The 25730-nt window shown below is 31.5% G+C and overlaps 1 protein-coding gene across 1 annotated transcript in view; it reads left to right on the top strand.

Annotated features, from left to right (window-relative positions):
* Positions 1 to 9030: 9030 nt before the first annotated feature.
* LOC134715594 (amiloride-sensitive sodium channel subunit alpha-like) overlaps positions 9031 to 25730 on the top strand; it is a 30299-nt gene continuing 13599 nt past the window's right edge. The window contains exon 1 of the mRNA XM_063577868.1: positions 9031 to 9828. Coding sequence (XP_063433938.1) covers positions 9225 to 9828 — 604 coding nt within the window. The 5' untranslated portion in view covers positions 9031 to 9224. The remainder of the gene's footprint in view (positions 9829 to 25730) is intronic.

A 25730-nucleotide genomic window follows, 5' to 3' on the forward strand; every position in this document is an offset into this window, starting at 1 on the left:
TCTCCGGGCAATAAGCATCATCCACCAATAAAAACTGGCCGCCACGACATACCCAATAATGCCGAAAGTGGCATTACGCACCAATATTCTATCAGCCAATCTAGTAATCAATCACCAAACAAACCCAAGACAATGATACAACAGAATAACATTTAAAAAAAAAGACCATCGGCGCAATATTTGGAGCAGGGTCTGCCTACCTGAGATCACCTCTAGTTTTTGGTGGGATTCATGTTGTTCAATCTTTGGTTTTTGTATGGTATTTTGTGTCTGCTGTTTGTTAGTTTATCTTGATCTTTTTTTAACTATGCGTCATTTTATTTTCGACTCATGAGTTAGACTATCACTTTGGTATCCCTCGCATCTCATTTAATAGATTGCTACTAAGAACAAAAACAACTGAAAACATGACTAAGATGTTAAACGTTCCAATCTAGGAGTTGTCGCAATTATTGAAAAATGATTCAAAGTTCAATTTCAAATAAACAACAGATCTGTATTCTCATACATATTTATCAATATTCATATTTTTCATTATCTATCGTCAATTGATCGTTAAAACCACCATGAACAGTTTATTTGTTGTTTGACAAAAGCACTATTGTACTCGCTCAGAAGTAAATATGGTTCCATTTACTTTTGCGTTAAAGCAATTAAAAGTTAATAGATACCTAATGACGCAATAATGGCTTATCATTACAAACCGTAAATTGAGTATCAATTTGATATTTGAAGATGAACAAAATTGTTAAATGGACATTAAAAATGACGGTTTACATAACTATCAAATGATGGGTGAATTATGCAATCCGATATGTCATGATGCAGGACGATTTGTCAACATACTCCAATTAAATTCATCAAAACATGACTTTACCGAAGTTTGGTGCTTGTTCGACATTGACATTTGTTGTTTTTAACGTTGACTGCGTTATTTATATATTTGGGATTTATCCAAATAATCTAGAAGATTTTATTTGCTGCCCAACGATGGCTACATCAACGCATGAAAGCCTAGTCAATAAAAAGTCGTCAATTGTCATTCAGAATTAGCACAGTATTTACGCATCTTGATAATATCTAGCTATTGGCGGATTGGATATCTAACATTGATAACGAATCAAAATTCTGTCTTATTGACGCGTTTTTATCTTATAGAAAGTTAAGGTCCTCGAAAGTTGGAGAGAAGAACACTGAGAGGGACTGATTATTCGGGTTGATTTGGAATCTGTTCTTCCTTTTCGCAAAATCAATCAGGCATTGCCAAGAGAGCTGTTCAAGAACAGAATTTGAATCAGTATTCCTGACACCTCTAGAACTGGCCATTTTCTGGAATGATTGAATATACCTGTCCTAGAACAGATTATATTAGTTAATTTTCAAACATTGAAAAGAACTGTTCTAAAACAATTAAAAAAAATGTATAACAGATTGTTTTTACAGTAACAATAACTTACCTCAAATGTAGTTGTACATTTATATCTACGTTATTCATAATTTCAACTCGCTGTGGGACTATCCACAGGCTTCCGAACTCTCAAGAGATTACAATTTATTTATATGACACTTCAGTTTACCGTATTGTGCACAGGAAACAATAACGAAACAACACGATTCCAGATACACACCACCTCCTCATCCTAACAAAACAAGACCTCAAACAAACATATAACCTTTAAAGCTATCAAATAAAACAAAAACATACACATACTTTAACAAAATTAAAACCCATAACTAGAACTATAAGGTGATGGTGTCACACAACATAACTTCTTTGGATATTACACATAATTCATTCGTGCAGCTGCGCATGCTATGTGAAATCTACCTGGATATATAAGAACATCAATGAGAGTTCAAATTATGGATATGTTGTTGATTTAAAACGTCACAACTATCCCCAGAAGACCAAAATGTCGAAGGTGTAAACAATTAGTACATGACAAATATAAATCCACCGTTTACCAACTGTCAATGTATTGAGCGTCAGTACTAGAAAATTGGAGGACAGCCAAAATAGACCCTGTCTTCAAGAAAGGTAAAACACTCTCAGCAGCAAACCACCGTCCAGTATCTTTTACATCAATCGATTGAACTATCAAGAACCACTTTGAGCGAAATACCATACTATGCGACGAACAACATGGGTTCAGAACCAAACGACCATGCGTGTCCCAGCTGCATATATAACAATAAACGAAATAGACAAGAACACGGAGGACGGCGACCAGACAGACAAAGCCATTGATAATATACCAAATGCCGGACTGCTTTACAAAATGAACTTAAAAAAGATGACAGACGCACAATAAACCGGATTCTGAAATCTAGATTTAGGATGAGCTCTTCAAATGATTTTGTTGTTGATGCTAATAGCAGAGAGGATTGTTAGAGTCCAAAAAAAATCAAAACAAGTGCTAGGGACCGTCCTAAACTTGCATCGAGGTGAGAGTGTGTTTACGCTGTGTTGAATGTATCTCTGTGACTTTGAGATTAAGAAAAATAATAAAAGTGCTGTTTGGTAGCTTTTTGTGATTTTTATTGTGCATGTACTGATTTTGTGTCATGATTCGATATCTCATATCATTTCTTTTCTATTGAATAAAAATATTCAAAAAATGCTTTAGCCGTACGGTGACATTTTGCTGCTCATTATACTCATTTAGTGTCTGGCTGTCTGGTATAGATAGTTGTCTTAACGCATCGTACTACATCTAATTTTTATATTATCACAGATGCGAGGTGTATTAATGAATCAGTGCTAATGATCTATTACACAACTCGAATTGATAAGACAGGTCCTGTCCAGTATAACACAGTTTGGGATTCTAGAAAATTACAAGTCTGACCCTTGACATGGTATATGGAGTACCCCAGGGCACTGTTAGCGGTCCCTTACTCTTTCTGGTCTTCATCAACGACCTCACAAACGCAACAACACCAAGCACTCGACTGTTTGCTGATGACTGTCTCCTCTTCCGGAAAACAGAAGATACATACTTGCTGCAGAAAGACCTTGGTACGTTGGACGAATGGGAAAGGGAGTGGCAAATGTGTTTCCTCCCCGAAAATGTACATTCAGCCGTGTTTCAGGACGACCTTAACAATACTAGACGTCCTGCTCACGCCATGAACTCATATTGTAAACTGTAGACAGTAGTAAGAGGGAAATATCTTGGGCTCACTATCAGCATAGACATCACCTGGATGCTACAAATAAGTATATGCGATAGGTTTGGCTATGATGACATTTAATAATAGGCAAACGGACGAAAAGTGAACAGTTTAATTTTGTTTACAATTAGCCAGATCATACGTTGTAGTTATCTTAAAAATGCCTTGTATAACTAAATTTTAAAGACAAAAAGACGAATTGATTTACACAACGACAATGAGCTGCAAGCACCCATACCAGACAACATCTACTAAACTATAGAATCCTGCCTTTTGCATATTATTTCACATTAATGTTTTAATATAATTCTTATCTTAATATTTGAGTGAAATTAAAACTAAATTATTTCAGTTTTGTTTATTGTATTTAAGTGTATTTGAAACTGGAGAAAATGTTCTCCGACTTTATTCTAATTGTATCACGTAAACAGAATCAAATGAAGAACCTAGAGACATACTTAAAAAAAGTATCTGCAACTTCTTGTAAAAATATTTATATATCTGCGTGTGTGAAAATTATACTTTTATTATATAAATGCATTTGATCTTGAAATAGATATTTCATAAGTCATAACACAACAAACTCATAAAATCACGTACCCGATAGACTGATAGCCTCGTGCAATTTTATATTACACAAAAAGTACCCATAATGTTGTCTCGAATGGCGTACTCCTGTTTTATCGTAGTATTCTTAACCATTGTCGAATGAACATTAAATTTATTTGAATAAAAATATCGGTATGTTAGATTGTTTCATGATAAAAGACTATTGTTATCCCTAAAAACTAAATACGGTGGCATTAAATTCAATGTTTACTTAAATTAGTCTCTCGTTTGTTATAAAACTATTAAACTCATGATTACCTATTAATGGGTTGTTATAACAATACAAGAAATTCAATACCATGGTAAGACGCAAAAGATGTCAGAGTACATGAATCATAGATGAACAATAGCTGTTTTGGTTTCACGTGATCATCACATGATGACAGAAGCACAATAAACCGGATTCTGATATCAAGATTTAGGACGATCTCTTCAAAGGATTTTGTTGTTGGTGCAGAGATGATCGTTTGTGTGAAATGAATTATAAACAGCTGCTAGGGGCCGTCCTTAACTTGCACCCAGTTGAGAGTGTGTTTTCTCCGGGTTCAATGTATTACTGTGACTTTGGGATTAAGAAAAATAATAAAAACGCTGTTCGTTAGCTTTTGGGGATTTTTTTGTGCACGTACTGATTTTGTGTCATGATTCGATATCCCATAGATGCTTTAGCCGTACGGTGACCTATTGCTGCTCATTATACTAATTTAGTGTCTGGCTGTCTGGTATAGATAGTTGTTATATTGACATCGCACTACATCTTATTCTTATATTATCACAGATGCGAGGTGTATTAACGAATAAGTGCTAATAATCTAGTTCGCTGATTACTATTAGTAGTTACCAGTTATTTCTACAGCATAAATAAAAAAAATCATAGAATTTACAAAAAAAATGTACAGTTCAACTACAATATATATGACAAAACCCTAACAAACAAACACACAAACAAAGAAACAAAAACCCACGTATTGAAAACATAAAAAGTTGAGTGTATGTTTACTTGTTTTTATAAGTCTTTTGATTGAGTTCAGCCATTTCAGTTGATATTTTATGGTGTGTTTTCTATGTTGTTATGTTAGACTATTGTTACAGATAAGCCGTAATGGTTGGTTCTTGAAACGTTTAAACCAGCTGCAATATTATGCACCTGTCCTAAGTCAGGATTGCATTGCTAAGTTTTACTATAAAACAAGTTTAGAATTGCTTGCAAACAAAATCTTTCTTTCAATGTCTTTAAGTGTTATGCTGTTAAATTATTGTCTTTCCGTACCCCAAATCGCCGCATTGTTCGTAAGCAGTGACCTTAAATATAAACCTAATCTTGAACTGTATCAATTTTTTTGAAATTCACATATATCGTCACTTTTGTGTCTTTGATCCAGTTGTGTGAAAGATAGTTCGTGGATCTATACTGCTGTTTTTTGTGTGCTGTCCTAATTTGTTTTTTATGTTCTTTTTTGTTCTGTTGTTAGCATGTCGAAAATTACTATCGTATTGGTTATTTGTGTATTTCTCTGTCATTCATTTGAACTGTATTCCTGTCATGTAATGTTGTCATTTTAGTGTTATATTTAACATTGCTATAAAAGCGCGAGGTTTGGCTAGCCACAAAACCAGAACCCACTTTTTTTCTTAGAATGTCCTGTTTTAAGTTGTTATCTTATGGTTCGTTTCTGTGCTTGTTGCATTGTCGTTTGTTTTTGTTCACTTCAGTGTTTCTGTTGTTTTGTTGTTTTCCTCTTATAGTTGATGTGTTGCCCTCGGTTAAGTAAACGAAGAGAAAATAAACGGTTGATTTATCCTACGACAATGCAAGAAAAACAAAGACGACAGACAACATCCACTGAACTACTGGTTCCTGGCTTGGAAGATGGACATTATTCCTCACTAATACTTTTTTATATTGATACTGTATTGAAGTTATAGCTTAAATAGCTTGGTTTTGTTTATAATATTTAAATGTATTTGAAACTAGAGAACAAATGTTCTCCGTCTTCATTATTATTTCAACATGTACAAAGAGTATTATAAAAGAACCTAGGAAATAGCTTAAATAATTCTTAAATAAGTATAAGCTTCCTTTAAATACATTTATATATGTATTCGAGATTGTGTTTCGTGTTTCCTTACTTAAATTTACTTTTGTTTTTTTACAAAAACGATCTTTCAATCAGAATGTCATACCAGAAAAAACACAACAAACGCACAAACATACTTACAAATTCACCTACCCAATAAACCAAATGACGCGTGCATTTTTAGATAATCGAAAACAACTATAATGTTGTACTGAATGACATACTAATGCTTTTATGATATTATTATATAGCCATTGTCGGATGAATATAAACACTATTTGAAAATAAGATACCAATATGTAAGTTTGTTTCAATATAACAATTGTTATCAATATTAACTATACATGAGGAAATTTAATTCAGTGTTTACTTAGGTATCCTATCATTATCAACTATTTAACTTTTGATTACCTATTAGTGGCTTGTCATAAAAACCGCTAATGGAATATCATGTTGATTTCTTTGAAATAAATAAGATGACTGAATAAATAAATATTGGCTGAACAAAACAAAATTTTGAACAATAAATGTTTTGTTTGCACATGATCATCAAAAATGATACTGAGGATTCATTATTATTCGTTAAATACAAATTTTCGTGGGTTTCGTGGGTACAGGTGATCCACGAATTCAAATGATCAACGAACAACATGATTTCAATACGCTTTATATACAGAGATTGGCAAAACTACGAAATAAAATATCTACGAAAATTAATTTCCACGAAAATAAATGAATCCAAAGTAGTAGCACTATAGACCAGATTTCGATATCAAGATTTAGGATGAATTCTTGATAGGAATGTTTTGTTGCCAAAAGCAGAGTTAAAAAAAAACAAAATGTTATTAAGCCTTACTGTGATCTATTGTCTATAGTCTCTGGTGGAAAGTTCTCACATTGGTAATCATACTACATGTTTTTTTAAGTTAACACAGAGACGCTGTGCATATATCAAATTAGCGTCAATATAAAAGTAAACTGACTACTATGGGTTTTTTTTTCTCTACAAAAAACATAAAAAAAGATAGTTGATTCTACCAAATACTTTAAGACAGAACAACAAATACACTTACCACCTTAAAAGAAAATAGAAGCATATGCAATACATGCAACAACGAAAAAAGTCCGGATAACCTGCAGCTGGCTTTGTAAAGGCAAGATAAGTGGTTGGGTGAGGACAACCACTTGATACATAAAACTTTTAAACAATAAGGGTTTGCTTTATAGCACGATATACGTTATTCAATGCTGCAGATTATTCGTAACGACAGTCAATATAATTTGAATGTGATAAACAACAAAAATTAAATAGTTTACACTTTCCCTAGCACACTACATTGAAAATCTAAAAACATAAACCTAAAAACGTCGTTTTAAACACGCACGAAATGACGTTCGACGTTTGAACACAGTACAATACCTTTCCAACATAAAAATGCTTTTACAATATATAAAGAACTGTATCTTTGAAAGTGTTCTACATTGCATGAGCAAATGGTCATTGTGATGTTTATTTGGGTTGTTTCTTGACTCTCAAAAGTGTCCCCAATTATAATTGGAAGTGGCTAGCATATCATTTATTGGCTTGTTTCGGAAAAACCAAGAAAAATCAAACGAACAAAGCGTAGCTAAGCACTCATAAGTAATAGGAACCGATATTTGAATTTTATTCCTGAAAGAGAAGCATATCATGCTGGCTTATTGCAACAAAGGTGAAAGGTCAAGGTTAATGATTTGCCCTTTAACATGTTTTGATTCAAGCGACACTGATGAGTGTTTTGAAGATAAAATGCGAGTCTTGTATACACAATTTTACATGTAACCCTGGTATCTATTATTAGTTTATTGTTCATAGCCGTTTAAAGTTTAAATAGACAAAAGGACGTCGGGTATTTAAAGAAAATTATCTACCATTTTTTCGAAACACCCATATTATCAACCAACTCATGGTGGCACCAAAGTGGGTAAGGCTTCAATGAATATTGACAGAAGTGTTGCCAATGATAATGCTTTTCAAGGTAGTGTGCGTAGTTTACAGAAGCTCTTAAGGAGAGAACTACTAGTATGTGAGTAATATTTTAACTTTAAGCATTTGTGTTAGTATCTTGCGGGGTTCGTGTTGCTAGATCTTAAGTTTCTGTGTTGCGATAATGTTAGTTTATGTTCGACCTATGAGTTTATATGCCTCTTTGATATCTTTCGCCTTTCTTGTATATGTATGCTATACGAAAACGCATTTATGTAACAAAACCCTTTATTACTGACAATGGTTTTAAGATATGAAAAAGGATATGCTAACTCAAAAGTAAACTTCGTTTACAAATGTTAGACGATGCTGAAATTGAAAACATAAGGACAGCAAAAATACATCAACCTTTCCAATAGTAAAAAGAAAAAACGAGTCATCTAGCACTGCACATACAAATATTTATTGAGACAAAAGCAATCCCGCGTAAAGTTAAATGCACTTCCGTGACTTTAAACAGTTAAATGCACTTCCGTAACTTAAAACATACCAAATTCTTGTACCAGTTTCATATCAGTTACAAAGGAACTGTACTCAGAGGTCGAAGAATGATATTCAGCTTAATAATGACAGCAAAAACAACCTACATGTATTCCATAAACCACAAATAACTAAATATCGAAAAACAAGCACCTTAATTTATGCAGTCCATCCATGTTTAAAGCCAATAAACATCTAAGTCAGGAACTTCATATGTTGTTGTTTTTTCGTATCATTATCGAATTATTGCTTTCTTTTTGAACGAATTTTACTAATGGTAGCATTTCACTACAAGTAAAACGAAAAATCTAAACTAGGTCAATTCAAAGATAATAATGAAATAGAATGATGGGGTTATATGCAAATCCTCAACATTTAATTTCATTTCGCATATTTTACTATGTGTTCGACGATTTCTTGCGAAGAAAAGGTTTGGTCTAGGTAATAATGCTCCAAGTTTCTGTAAATGGTGAGATTGACTCATTTTCTTTTTGAAATATATCAAACAGGTAATTCATGATTTCAATCTATTAATAATAAGTTTTAATTGTAGACAATATTGACGACAATTAAATATCACATGAACCCATGACGATATTTTAAAATCGAAGGTAATGATACCAGATTTTACATTTGCCTAATGACTTTTCCAATGATAGATTGATTTATACTTAAGTAAACAAACGATGTAATTAATTCAGGTATTAAAACTTTGAGTTCTTTTGAAATAACTTCATTTACCTGATGACATTCAACAACTGTCTCCTCACCAATTTTCCGTAGATTGGATTGAACACAGTACAAATGTTTGATTATTTTTCACTGAAAAAGGTGGACCAATTCTACCTTTACTATTGATGTCTTCTAAGAAATCGAAAGTAAAGAAAATTAACGTCAGCAAAATGAGAATAAGAACAAACAGTAGCAACAAGCCTCCTTCACCGGTTGTGGATAGGGTGAATCCAATACCAGCAATAGCTTTTGCTGCAAAATCGAAAAACAAATTCAGAGCAATGCTGGAGGAGCAAATTGAAAAGGACAGAAGTTTAACAGTGAAGGAAAGATTTGATATTTTTATATCAGAAACGAGTTTTACGGCTTTGACAAAAATTTGCAAAGCTGGTAATATTTTCAAACAAATAGTCTGGCTGATATTGGTATTAGCAATGTTATCCTGGTTATGTATCCAGTGTTTTTGGTTGTTTGAGAAGTACCTAAGTTATCCTTATGAGGTGAAAATAGAACTCAAATCTATTCAGAAGATGGAGTTTCCAAGTGTTACAGTTTGTAACAGAAATCCGATCAGAAGAAGTAAATTCGAAAGTTCTCCCTTTAACGCTCCAGAATATAAAGGACTGTTTGAAGTATGGCAGAATTCTCAATTGTATGATAAAGCTGTGAAATCTATGAAAAACCAAACAAAAGAAAGGTATGATGGCGACGGAGGATCAAGTGAAGAAGGTAAGCATCACCCCTAGTTTTTGGTGGGGTCGTGTTGTTTATTCTTTAGTTGTCTATGTTGTGTCCTGTGTACTATTGTTTTTCTGTTTTTCTTTTTCATTTTTAGCCTTGGCGTTGTCAGTTTGCTTTAGATTTATGAGTTTGACTGTCCCTTTGGTATCTTTCGTCCCTCTTCCATTTTCTCATTGTTCGTAGAATTTTTTTTTTATTTAACACGAGTCCTATTCTAAAAAACATAATATCAAATGTAATATGAAGAAATAATACTGCCTGACTTTGTATCTGGTTGGAATACCAACTTTTCTAACCAAATTCATATTCCTTTTTAAAGTATATCAGTTTAAATCCAATTTTCTATCCCAGAAGTTATAGAAAACGATGTCAGTGATATGATTTTGAAAGAAAATATATTTGTGTGTCTTATCGAAAAATTGTATACAACTGTAAATAGAAAACGAGTTTTTACGTTACTAAAGAAACTCGAGTGATTAGGGAGATTATCTTAATTCATTAAAAAAAAATCTTATATTTACTGTTGATGTTTTTCGGTTCACTTTTTTTTTACATGTTTGCGTATGATATGTAGTGTAAGAAGGCACGAATATAGTGTCATCAGAATGAGTTTGCTCTCAGTAATCTGTTTGACCGATATCAGATAACTCATCATCTGTTTTCGCTATTCCTTCATATCTTTATCCAAAAAAGTTATTTGTGTACTCTTTTGATATCACCAATGATATAAATTGTTTTTTTATTAATAGTTTGTTATGCGGTGTAGACAAATATATACCTTTTAAAAGTGCATGTTTTTTCTATTTGTAAATTAACTCATCAAAAATCAGGATTGATATTTTATATTTTCGCCAAACGCGCGTTTCGTCTTCACAAGACTCATCTGTGACGCTCGAACATAAAAATGTTAATAAGCCAAATAAGATACGAAGTTGAAGAGCATCGAAGACCAAAAATTCATAAGAGCTATTGTTATCTATTCCTGAGGTAGAAAATCCTTTGTATTTTAAATATTTGAAGTTTTGTTACCATTTAACAAAAAGAACACATGGATTTTTCTATAACTTCAATCCATGTGTTCTTAGACAGTAGATGTTATTGTGTCCTGTTAAATTGTTCCCTTTAAAAAGTTTTGGATTCTCATATATTCTATGTATAATTTTTGGACTAGTTTGAATCTCGGTCTATTTCTGTAATTTATTCTTACATACTTTTGATTTTTTAACCCTGTATGCGTACATTGCCTATATAAATTTTAAAATTGTTTGTATGCACATTGAACGACAAATTTATGTGACGTATATAATTTTTCTGACGTCGAACACTCAAGTAGATCCATGTGTTCGTGGATAGGTTTTTGTGTCCTGTTAAATTGTTCCTTTTAAAAGTTTTGGATTCTCATAAATTCTATGTATAACTTTTGGACTAGTTTGATTTCTGTAATTTATTCTTACATACTTTTGATTTTTTAACCCTGTCTGCGCTCATTGCCTATGTAAAATTTAAAATTGTTTATAATCCAGGTACTTTTGATAACTATTGTATTCACATTGAACGACAAATTTATGTGACGTATATAATTTTTCTGACGTCAGACACTCAAATCAATCCATGTGTTCGTAGATAGTAGATGTTGTTGTGTCCTGTTAAATTGTTATACGATGATGACTGATGTTCCCATATTTTGACTATTTTATTGATTGTGACTGTTTATTTAACGCATCATGTAAATGTAACGGAATTTGATGAGACTGTTATTAAAGTGAGAGGGTTAGCGCTATAGAACCAGGTTTAATCCACCATTTTCTACATTTGAAAATGCCTGTACCAAGTCAGGAATATGACAGTTCTTGTCCTTTCGTTTTTGATGCGTTTTGTTTTTTGATTTTGCCATGTGATTATGGACTTTCCAAATTGATTTTCCTCCGAGTTCAGTATTTTTGTGATTTTACTTTTTAATTTACAATTATGAACATATCATTGATGACAATAGTCAACACAGAAGTGCTGACTACTGGGCTGGTGATACCCTCGGGGAATTAAATCTCAACCAGCAGCGGCATCGACTCAGTGGTTGTAAATAAACTCATCATACAGTTAAATTCTATTTCATTGACTTTTGTACTTTAATTATTTTTATTTTCTTCTATATATCCTTACTTTTGATACATTGTTTTGTCATGTCATTCAGTTTCAAAAGAGATTTCACATTATCAATCTACGTCAAGAAGGATTTTTCAAGTTTTCCCAACTCTAAAAATTAAAAAATGATCAATTACATCATCTCGTAAAAGATAGGTTGTTTATTTTACAAAAAAGGGATTCGTAAACACAACTTTCTATATAAAAAAAAGATGTGGTATGATTGCCAATGAGACAACTCTCCACAAGAAACAAAAAAAATGACACAAAATTTAACAACTATAGGTCACCGTACGGCCTTCAACAATGAGCCAAGCCCATACCACATTGTCAGCTATTTAAGGCCCCCCCCTATATGACAATGTAAAACAATTCAAACGAGGAAACTAATGGACTTATTAATGTACAAAATGGAACGAAAAACAAATATGTAACACATAAACAAACGCCATCACTGAATTACAGGCTCCTGACTTAGGACAGGCACATACATACAGAATGTGGCGGGGTGAAACATATTCATATATATTTGTTTTCCTGAAATTAATTACCAAATTTGCATCTTCCATGACTTAATGACAGATGTCACTAGTGATGAATGATCTTCTTACTCTTCCAGAGCACCGGAAATAATCAAAGAAATTTAGAAGGGTTCTTGTTGTTCCGTTTCAAGTTCCATAAGTGTTTTGTGAACTTGTTTGTATTTTCGTCAACTTTGTTTTATTAAGCGTTGTCAGTTTTGTTCTTCGATTAAATGTTTATATACTTGTGCTATTTCTGACAGTTTATGAGGTCACAATCATTCTCGAAGTGTCAAGAAATACAATGAGCTAAACCACAAAGTGACAAAATATTATGTTAAAAAATATGCAGGAATTTTCAATTATCGAAAGTTTGATGGATTAATATCTCAACAGACAGTCGATACCTATATGAATACTAATTGCATATTCCTACTGGCATTTTACTTCGCTTTGTTTTTAGTGATGCTTGAGGACCCGACCTGGGGTCAATTACATGCCAAAGTTATTAATTACATTCCAAATACATTGGTATTTAAATGTAATTAATTACATCACAATTACATTGATATTCAAATGTAATTAATTACATTACAATTACATTTCCATTACTTTATCCAAACGCATGTAAGAGTTATTTATTAAGAATAAAATCATGAAAATGAAAGACTCAAATATAATGAACTTACATGTAAAAATGTATGTATACATAGAGAATAATACATGGCAAAATCCGTATCATATGTCGTATCATCCAGAGACATCAATATCAGCCCGAGGGCCTTTAGGCCCGAGGGATGATATTGGTCGAGGGTGATACGGCATGTGATACGGATTTTGCCATGTATTATACGCTTTATCATATATTTCAACAGAAGAGTTTTATATTATATGAACTGTTTTCTGATCCATAGCAATGGGTTACCTTCAGTTCTGCTTTTGTCTTGTTTCAAAGCTTTAAAATAACTGCTCAATTATTTATACGAAACACCTAGGTTACCTTACAATCTGTTGTTTTGAAAATATTTTGTTTATTTTTGTATATATTTGAGTGTTTTGTATTTTTTATAGTTGCATTTAGTGTGACAATTTTTTTTTGTAAAAACTTGATGTTCGTGACGTCACATACAATATGAAAACTTGATGTTCGTGACGTTTCATACCAAATATGACGTCATTCAAAAAATTGACCAATTGTTAGAAAAAAAATTCTTGAGCAAAAAAAACCAAAATAAACTGACTTTAGTTTAAAAAAAAAAAAAAAAAAAGGTATGCGATACGGATTTAACCATGCGATACGGGGTATGCGATACGGGTTTAGCCATGCGATACGGGGTATGCCATACAGGGTAGGTGATACAGACTGGAAAAAAGAACCTTTATTAGATAAACAAAATAGCTGTATTTTGTACTAAATATATGATAAATATAAATATATACATGTGCGTTCAATTTTTAAAAATAAAATCATTAGAAAAAAATATTTAAATTTTCCAACATCATTGTTACATTTTTTAATTTTTTTTATAATTTTGTCGAAAGTGTTTAAATAATATCCATCTGTACATTTTTTATTTTGATTTCCGTCTAGAGACTTATATAAAAAAAAAATATGGCATAAAGTTTTAAGAAACGCCTGTACCAAGTCAGGTATATGACAGTTGTCCATTCGTTTGATGTGTTTAATCTTTTGATTTTGACATTTGATTAGGGAATTTTCCTCGGAGTTTAGTATTTTTGTGATTTTAGTTTTTTGTACACTACTTAAGGCCCTAGTATTCATGTATCCAATATATTTAAACATTGATATACGATAAATTCTTATTTATATTCAATATTGTTAAAATGTCAAAACACTAGAGTTTCACACAGTAAATATAATAACAAAGCATTATATCTATCTATGGGCTATATGTATAATATCAAAAATACCCAACTAGTATAAACATCGTATGATCATATTTTGATATTTGCATTAAAATATATTGCCAGTTTTGTACTTAATATATAAATTACTACAAATAATACTGAGTAATTTGATAACAAATTAAATGTAAACAAAACTTTGATTTTTTTTCAAAATATTATGTATTCGCTACATTATGAGTAGGTTGCGTTTTATTTGTATTTTTTCACTTTCTTTATTTTAGAGTGACTGATAAGTCATGTGTAAGGAAGAAACTGGTACTACTAATTTTAATATGTGTATCTATGGTGAATTTATGTTAATCAATATAAAAACAAAAAATAAACGCCTTGCAAACTTTTATACGGAAACATTTTTTTAAAACATTTTTTTAGTACTTGTCTATATAAAAGTATATGACAAGATACAGTTGTCAAGTGAAAAGAATACAGTACACTTAACATTTACGGATCTCACAAATTCACTTATAAATTTCCGAAACATTTGGTGTAATTAAAACACGAAATACTTGTCAATATAAACGTATCTGCCTCTGGATAAAAAATTAGAGTAAGAAGAATAAAGTTTAATTAAACATTTAGGAATTGTACATATTCACTTATAAATGAACCATGCCCTGGATTTGACTTATCAGTTATAAATAGGCTATATATTACTGTAATTGTACCAAACAATTAGCATAGTTTTTGTACTTGATGACAGTTTAATCGGTTAATAGAAAAGTTTTGAGTTAACCATAAACCTAAAATTGATAAAAAAAAAAAGTATTGAAAGTTTTTTTCTCTGAATATATTTACATAGAACAATTTCTGTAGATTACAATAAATACAAATTCGCTGTTCCTTTATTTGCTTTTCTAGGGAAATCCATATTATGATTTTCAAATGTTTAATTAGTAAACAAATTTAGTCATGTAGGAATTAGATGATTATTTAGAAGTAAATTAGAATAAGTGATATTGACCATGCTACGCCATTAAGTATGATTTGATGAGATATTAGTGTCAAGATAGTAATCTACTACTTTAAATCGAAACTTGTGTTATGATGTGTTATCATTATGAAGCATCGAAGATGGTTTGAAAAAAACCCATCAGAAAATAAAACACAAACGTTTGCTATTGCTGTTGTTTCTGTTCTTTTAATCCACCAATCACTTTTGACAAACGATTCAGAACTTTTAAAACTAAGTCGATAAAACAATTTCTTTCAAAAGTTATAAGTAAAAAAAGATAAAAGAAGTGAAACGGAAACACATATAATTAAAAACCAATTCTTCATAAAACAATTGAAGGTCTTTCCATATTTAAGAACATGTATTTTGAAATGAAAATATAAAAATCGATTTTAGAATGTCATTTCCAGTGTCAGATGATAGCTAACTGTGAGCTGGTTCCAACAATATATGGTTTCTATACATTTAAGGTTAAAATAAGGGTGATAATTTGTTACTTCATGTTTGAAAAAAATTACTTCCTGTATATTATGTTAGTTTACTGGACACTGATTTCAAAAATATATGTATATACTTCAACTTTAAATAAGCACAAAAAAAAGTTACTTCCGCTTCACACAAGGTCACTTCTGGTTGGCCTTTTCAAGGTCATATGGCTTGCAACCTAATGCAAGAAGTCACATGGCTCTATCCTTTATAAAAATAACATTAAAACAAAGGTCTAGAACATCAAATTTACATATGACTTTAACTTAAATTCCAAGGTCATAAACTAAGGTCCTTAAATCAAAAGACCATAGGTATCTACTATACATGGTTAATGAGGTATATCACCAAGCAGCTAGTTATGGGAGAATTCTCTCATTTTTCTGTCAAGGTACCCGTTTACGAAAACTGATGTGTAACGACATGTCGAATATTTTGTCGATCTCTTATAAGGCTTCTGATAAAAAGAAATATCAAGCCAAAATCAAAATTAAGAACATGACCTTGACCTTTGACATTGACCTAATTTTTCTTTTAGTGAACCAAGTACCCCATATCAAAACAATAGGTCTCTACCACTTAAGGTTTACAGATTACAAATACAAATCACTTATTTCAAAAACATAAGGGGGAATAACTCTCATATTGAGTCTTCGTAACGCTTTGGTCGAAATAAAACGTAACTTCCTGAGAATATAACTAGCAATTTACATGATTTTAAAAAAAAATTGTCGCCTTCTTTTACGGTTGCACAGGATATCTCATTACAAGAAAAACAGTGTTTGGGGAGATAACTCTTACAAAGAAAAATGTTCGGTTACACATGGTCCCTTTAGAAGCGTATAGACTGTATGATATCATTTACAAAAAAAGCAACATCTTTTGAAACAAAAAATACAGCACAAAAAAAAATTAAGTTGAAGAAAAAAAAAATATTAAAAAAACAATTATCAAAACAAAACCAATAGGTCTTTCCACGGAATAGTGGAAGACCTAAAAGTCCCAAGAAGAAAGATAAAATGGAACAAAAAAGAATAGAAACCGGGAACAAACACATTCGCTTTGGTGTGGTCATGAGTTTATATCCATCAAGTTTTGGTGAAAAAATGTTTGACCGGATTTGAAATGAAAATAATAATTTAGGAATTGATGAGCAAAAAGCGCTTCATTACGAACGCTAAAATTAAAATATTTAGAAGAAAAAATGCGCTGTGCAATTGTTGAATTTCTAACGAAAGTTGTTTACTGGCGGTGAATTAGTTCAGAAAGAATTTAGATTCATAGCAGGACAGATTTGAAGATTTAGAAGAAATCAACGATATTTGTTTCAACCTTTTTAGTAAAATTTAGCCAACTATATAAAACTTATTAATCTTTGTTCAATTTAAAGGACATACTTTAAACTAATTGAAATAATTGTTAAAGAAGTTCTGGGAAAATTGCAAAGGAGCTATCAGAAACATAGTTCAAGAAAAACAATATCCTGACAAAAACAGGGAAAAAGGATTAACCTATTTTTAACTTTTTACCTAAAAATATATCGGGTTATTTTTGTCACATATTGTTGTCACCATATTGTCAGAATCATGACAGTTATCTATTCGTTTGATGTGGTTGAGCTTTTATGGATTTTTCGTCTTTGAATTTCCTATCCGAGTTCGGTATTTTTGTTACTTTACTTTTTACCAAGTTTCCAGCATCCACTATATACTAAAAAGTAAATCGTAGATTTAGCAACATGAATGATATCAAAAACAGGCCATGCACTCGTGCGTCTGGAAGAGTTAGCCGTTCCATTTTCACAAGAAAAATGTACCTCAATCAACTGTTGCTAGTCTGACATGACGAAAGATCGATCTATAAAATCCAGGGGTGGTGTTCTCGAAGCTATCTTAGGATTAGGACGTGTCCTAAGTCTATCTTATGACAAGTCTTTGTCCTGAGTCGTGTTCTCGAAGCTCTCTTAACTTAGGATATATCTTATTTTTCGTACTAACTTTAGGACACCCAATAAGGTGTCTTAAGAGCATCCTATCTTCATCCTAGCATACCAACGTTTGAATTTCGCTTTTTGATCATTATTTTACGTGAAAATGAACACGAAATGAAACGCACCATCGGTTATTAACTCGTCAATAAAGAAATTGTGCATGATTTTAAACTTTGAACTTCGTGTTTCACGATACGATTACACTACAAATTAAATTCTCATTTCAAAACAAATTGTTTTCCAGGTTAAGTAACAATCCTTTTTGATAAAATTACATTGGTAATTATGCATTTAATTCTGTACATGTTATTATAAAATTCGTAAACAATTTTATTAAATAATTTCGTCATTAATAAATGTTTTATCAAAAAATTTCTTCAACAATTTAAAATTTCGACTTAGGATATGCTTAGGACGTCCTAACATGAGATTCGTCTGAGATAGCTTCGAGACACAACCTTAGAGTGTCATAAGTTAATCCTAAGTCCATCTTCAAATTGGTCTAAGATGTGTCTTAGGACGAATCTTAGGATACTTTCGAGAACACCACCCCAGAATTGTTACATCAGTTCAATGTTTGAAGGCAAATTTGATAAAAGAAATAAGGTTCGGATTGAGAAAAACAATGAAAATGAATCAATCATTGGAACGTTTACAAGAGCTCATGAAATCATCGGAAATAAGGAACAATGATTCCACTTAAATACCATACAAAAGTTTGGTAAAGAAAAAGGATTTTAAATGACTGGAAAATGTTTCAACACGAAACTTCATTGATATCTTCAGTGGTATACTTAAGGGGGCTCGCGGGTATAAATCATTTTTTTAGTGATATAGGATTTTGCTATCGTTATCATATTCTTAAAAGAAAAATGAAATAAAAAAATGAGGTCACCGTTTATTTAAGCTCACAATCTGCCTCCGAAAGGATACTTTTTGTAAAAGTCCTTTTTTTCTGTTGAACTAATAGGAGAAATAGAGGTAATATCGAAATAAAAAAATAACTTAATAGTTATCAAAGGTACCAGGATTATAATAAAGTACGCTAGACGCGCGTTTCGTCTACATAAGACTCATCAGTGACGCTCAAATCAAAATATTTATAAAACCAAACAAGTACAAACTTGAAGAGCATTGATTACAGAAATCGTTTAAATTTTACAATTATTTAGTTTGTGTACAGCTCATTTGAAAACAATAATAAAAAAATATAGGTCACCGATGAGTTAAAAAAAGATATTTCAATTTAAATGCCAAAAAATGGTCTTTTTTGCACCAAAGGGAGATAATTTGGAACTTTTTCAATGATATAAACATTTTAAAGGTCATCTGGGCCCCAAACTGAATCGATTTTTTGGGTTGATTTTTGTACCATATCCTAAAATAATAACTTATTGTGTAATAAATAAAATTTGTAATGAGAAAACAAATATTTTTTTTTTGCTGAAATTCACTTAATTCACTTAATTCACTTTATTTACTGGTTTCAAATAATATGTTGATATTAACCCGTCTCTTCCCGATGACCAGTTAAATAAATATTGAAGATATCGTTATTTGTTGATTTGTTTAGTAATTTCATTGGAAAATTTAGATTTGAATTATTCAGTTCGTATAGTAAAGCGGGAAAATATTGTAGTGTCGTTACTTTTTCATAAATATTCATAAGGCATGACAAAATTGACCAATCAGAAGTCAGAACATAGTAAGCTCCTTTATATTTAATTGCTGATTGCAATTAAAGTTGTTTTTTTGATTTTCTATTCGTATATGTATTTGCTAATTAAAAGTGTGGTCCGCCACTTATATCCGGAGATAGGCTCGAGCATTGGCACGGATACAGGTTTCCATTCATATTCATATATCATGTGAACGATTGTTGGTTTTTCCTGGACGGCCTTGACTATCTATGAAGGGTAAACATTAACAATTTAAGCGAATACACTGTGGGTACATTGATATTTGAAATATTGTACAAATATATATGTTTTAATAATTTTTTAAATGTGTACTGCTGGAAATTATTTGAGATACAAATTAAATACGGCGTCTATCACGTTCGACGGGCTGTCGGCAAATTTATATTTGTGTTTTAGTTATATTTAGTCATAGAGTAGAGGTAATACCAAGGTAGATCATTACCAACTATTATTTCATACAAAACAATATCAAATTAATTAAAACAATGAAATGTTTATTGTATAGTAAATACGATTGACAATGCGTTTCTCGGTGTAAGCTTAGTACATTAATTGAGAAGGTTAATGAGAGAGAATTTAAGTTAAAATTGTTGGTCATCTCCCATCTCTTACTTTGAAATCCATAACTAAATATTTCCCAATATAAACAGTTAGTACGTCGGTTCCGGACTCTCTTCCAACCTGTCTATGATTCGTAATGTTCTATGTTCCTGCACTTATGAGTTGTTATGTTCTGATTAGCCAGACTTAAACGAACATAAAAATTTTATACAATAAAACGCAACACATGTATCTGAAATGATTCCTGCTTGTGAGGGTAGCATACTTTTTACGATCCAATGTAAAACACAGTGTGGGAACGGAACTGTACAGTTTTATAATGTTTTGGTCATTTTGGAGACTGTCAAACAGGGCTCCGACATTCGAAAAAATAACAAGTTGCTTGATGAAAATTTTGATGAACTCTTTATAACTTTTCTGCTTCAAGTTTGTGTAATTTAAACATAAGAGTCAATAAAATAATAAAAACGACATATGCACCCAAAAGATTTTCTTAGAAGGGTGGGATTCCGGGTAAATCGATCAAAATTGTCACAGAGCAGCAATAATTTTTTTTTAATAAACATCGAAAAACCCATCGTTTCTACCAGAATTTTCACATGTACCTTTACTAATATATAGTCTTACCTGTCTTAAAGTCTTAAAGCCGTTGTCCCTGTAGAAATCCCAAAATATTTAATTTTTATCGACTGTACAATTGCTTGCAAATTTACTGTAACAAAACAACAACAACAACAACAACAACATAAAATTGTTAACTAAAAACGAATAATAACTGGGATTGTCACTGATTTCAGACAGGCAAATAAAGAATAATAATAAAAACATACGTTCATTACTAAACTATCTATGTAAACAATATTGAAACACAACGGCAACATCAAGTTGGCTATTTTGTATTTAGCCGGATAATTACATAATTCATACCGTATTTGTGTTAATATATTTGACCAGTAATTGTAAATTCTCCTTTGCTGCCAAACACTAGGATCTACATCTTCAATTTAACATGTAAGAAAAAGCAGAGATGAAGCAATGTACTACATTAAAAGTATATGAAGTATTTTGAACATCGTCATTGCATTTGATTTGTTAACGGAGAATGTTTTACATTACTTTAAAAAAAAAACCAGCCGAAACATATCATTGTATACAATCTTAATAATTGTCATTGTTTTTTCTAAAATCCCATTTCTATATGTATTTATTAAGCATTGCGTTTAAATGACTTCTCATAATCAAAAGTTATATGAAAAAAAACAAGATTTTTACATTTACCTAGAGCTTTTCGGTTTGCAAAGAAATAGGTTTTACTCGATTTTCTAAGTACATATGGAGATTGAGTGGTTGTTCCTTTTGATCTTTATTCTGCCTTTGAGGCTAACGCATGTATCAGACAAATTACAATTTAGTGTGTACATTGAAAAGTCATGAAACAAACTATACTCTCAAAACCCCTTGGGCGTACTTTATGTGTTAATAATAAATTATTATTATTGACTTTTCAACTTCATACATTTGACATTAATGCTATATATAAATTAGGAAACTAATGTTTCAAATTGATAAATGCTTGAATGGTTTAACAAATGATTAAAATGGAAACAAAATAAGATAACTATTTTTTCATTCCACACAATAATTTAAAGAACAACAGATTTTTTTACTGAAATTTAAATAGCTTTATTTTATATAATAATTTTTCTTGACCTGCAATGTGCATCTGCATTAATAAACTGATCAATTATAGAAATATGACTAAAAATTTTGCTATAGATTGACATTTTATTTACACCTCTGGGTCGATGTCACTGCTGGTGGTCGTTTCGTTCTCGAGGGTATCACTAGCCCAGTAGTCAGCACCTCGGTGTTGACATGAATATCAATCATATGGTCATTTTAATAAATGTCCTGTTACAAAACTTTGAAGTTTTGGAAAAACTAAGGATGTTCTTATCCCAGGAATAGATAACCTTTGACGTATTTGGCACAACTTTTTGGAATTTTTGGTCCTCAATGCTCGTCAACTTTGTACTTGTTTGGCTTTATAACTATTTTGATCTGAGCGTCACTGATGAGTCTTATGTAGACGAAACTCGCGTCTGGTGTATTAATTAAATTATAATACCCTTGATAACTATTTACTGTACGTAAAATTGACGTCATTCAAATAGATTTTAAGAATAATTATTTCACTAAGGTAATTTTGAAATATATCGGGAAAATGTTATCAACAAACTCAAAGAGTTAACGGGGCAAAAGTGATCCCAATTATACGACTAAAACGAATGTGTCTAAAAAGTATGAATCCTGCATTCAAATTTTAAGTATGGACTTAAGCGTTGTTATGAATTAAAAAAAGATATTTGAAAACATAAGATCAATTCTTTCGTTGACTTATAGTTCATAGTTATTTGAATAAAAGCATATCTTGCCAAAAAAATTAGGTTTAACTTCTTATGAGTCATAATAAAAATCAGACAAACATAATAGAAATATACACAAAATAGCTGATATTCAAATTGGGTTTATGTTAGAATGTTTAATTCACGATTCTGTGTAATTCTTTGTGTTTTTGAGGTTCTGATAAGTGGACTTTCAAATCTAACATACTCAAACGGTATTCCCCCGTATTTCTTTTTTTAATGTGTCGTCTGGATTGAAAAGTTGCATTGTCAGTTTGGTTTTGACTGATGAGTTTTAATGTCCCTTTCATATTTTTCGCAATTTATCATTCATTTTTTTTGTATTGTCACATTTGTTTTATGATTTCGTTTGTTTTGATAAGCTCCTTTACTCTTTTATTAGATTAGAACAAGGTAAATTGATCTTTTAATTTCGGTAATTTTTTTAACAATATTCTGATATAATACGATACTTTTAGTTTTTTCTTCATTCTGCAGGAAATCCTTCTCATGACGTATTTTGTAGTTAATCTCGTTTTGTCGACAAGCTATATTTCCTGCATTAACGATGCTGCTTTGACTCGATTATATAATGAATAGGTAATTTCTATAATTAAATCTAAATTGAAAGCATAGATAACACAACTCGAATTATCATCATATATATGAAGATCATTGGAAAAGCTTCAAACGAGGTATATCTAATTGTTCTTAACGAAGGCTTCGCACTAAAAGACTGGTTGAGGCTAAATACCTTTTCATATGATATGTATAATAAAATAAATAGGAAAGAAGTCACATACATATCTTTAGAAAGTGATAGACAAGTACAATTTTTTTTTTAACCAAGTCGGGTGATAATGATATATCGTACAAGATTATAAAACTTAAAACGACACTTTGTCCCAGTAGTAAGATGATGAACTATTATTAGTCTGTTTGTCTTTTCTTTTTCTTTTTTAGCCATGGCGTTGTCAGTTTATTGTTGATATTCGAGTCGACTGTCCCTCTGGTATCTTATGCCCCTCTTCTTTTTAACCGGAGTTATATAAAAGAACGCCGGTCCTTTTTTCTATACAAACACCTGCATCGGAAGATACTAAGAACTTGTTGATTAATATTCCGTATCAAATTCATAAATAATACATGATGATGCTACCTTCATACAATTGAAAGAAGTAACGCTAGTTATAAAAGCAGGTTTAATCCACAGTTTTCTACATATCGAAACGCAAGTACCAAGTCAGGAATATGACAGTTGTTTTCCCTCCTTTTAATGTGTTGAGCTTTTGATTTTAATATTTGACCAAAGCCTGCTGTTTTGAATTATCCTTGGAGTTCGGTATTTTTGTTATTTGTACCTTTTACTTAAATTGAACAAAAATACGGGGCTTATAATTTGGTATGCGAAACGAGCCTTTCGTCGTCATGAAACATATCAGAGGCGTTTAAATCACAATAGTTGCAAGGAAAATCCGATATAACAAAGCTTTTATAACCACAAAACGCCAAAACTTGCGCTTAAGCAATTAATTCCTTTGTAAAGAAACGCTATGCGTTTTGAATTTTTCAACATGTTATTAACAGTAACTTTACAGAAAAGGAAACAACTAAATGATATTACAGCTCTGAATAAACTTGCTTAGTTTTTTAGTTTTCTATGTTGTGTCATGTGTTCTATTATTTGTCTGTTTGTATTCTTTTTTTAGCCATGTCGCTGTCAGTTTATTCTCGATCATGAGTTTGAATGAGACTCTGGTATCTTTCGCCCCTTTTTTTAATAATATATACTTGTTGAGCGAAAATGGACGTCACTCCTAACTCTGAAACATATACATGAACCACAATTTAAAAACAAACACCCACAAGACAAAGTTCAGAGGTTTAGACAGGTGCAAAAAATACGGCGTTCGCTTAAAATGTTATGCGAATTTGCAACCAACCCCTATACCTCTAGCCCAATGATGGAATAGATAACAGAAGAAACTATGCAAAGTGACAAAGATCGACATATATAAACAAAAGGACCTATATCAGTTACTGACATGCCAGCATCATACCTTAACTAAACTAAAAGTGTCTGTTTGTATTCTTTTTTTAGCCATGTCGCTGTCAGTTTATTCTCGATCATGAGTTTGAATGAGACTCTGGTATCTTTCGCCCCTTTTTTTAATAATATATACTTGTTGAGCGAAAATGGACGTCACTCCTAACTCTGAAACATATACATGAACCACAATTTAAAAACAAACACCCACAAGACAAAGTTCAGAGGTTTAGACAGGTGCAAAAAATACGGCGTTCGCTTAAAATGTTATGCGAATTTGCAACCAACCCCTATACCTCTAGCCCAATGATGGAATAGATAACAGAAGAAACTATGCAAAGTGACAAAGATCGACATATATAAACAAAAGGACCTATATCAGTTACTGACATGCCAGCATCATACCTTAACTAAACTAAAAGTGTCTTCTTCATATGAAAATCAAGCACAATCCGTTCCATCAGAAGTTTAATATCATACTCTCATAAAAATGAACTTCTCCCGTGTCATGCCGACAACTGGTTTTAGAATTAATGTATGTTTTTTCCAATGTGCAGTTGTTTGTTATAACATTACGTATTTAATTACAATTAACGCTTCAACACTGTTCAACACACACAAACAGATGATCATAATTATGTGTATATTATAAACTTCGATTAAAATGAGGGCAATACTATTATATCTGTACTTTGTAAATAATTAATCCTTTTCTACGAGTGTACCGATGTAACTTTTACATTCTACCAAGTCCACTTATTAAAAGATCTTAAACCAATCTGTCGACTCAGCTACTATAACATTGTATAACGTTAGTCGAATAATGGCTTTTTCGTTGACTGTATCTTTGGTTGTTACATTGGCAGGATAATTGTTCGCGTGTGAATGGAAACATTCATGTTATATTTCCTTTTAGTGTCTCGTGTTGGTTTTTTATACGAGGGACTTGTTTTCATTTTAATTCAAGTTTTTCTTCATTTTCAGGGTTGATAATTTCTCCAAATTTCATGAACATAAGCACCAAAAGTTTGTGTAAATGTGGGTCCTCAATACTCTTTAACTTTGTACTATTTCGATCTGAGCGTCACTGATGAGTCTTATGTAGACGAAACGCGCGTCTGGCGTATCAAATTATAATCCTGGTACCTTTGATGACT

This window comes from Mytilus trossulus, chromosome 4, assembly GCF_036588685.1.
Source record: "Mytilus trossulus isolate FHL-02 chromosome 4, PNRI_Mtr1.1.1.hap1, whole genome shotgun sequence".
Classification (NCBI taxonomy): Eukaryota; Metazoa; Mollusca; class Bivalvia; order Mytilida; family Mytilidae; genus Mytilus; species Mytilus trossulus.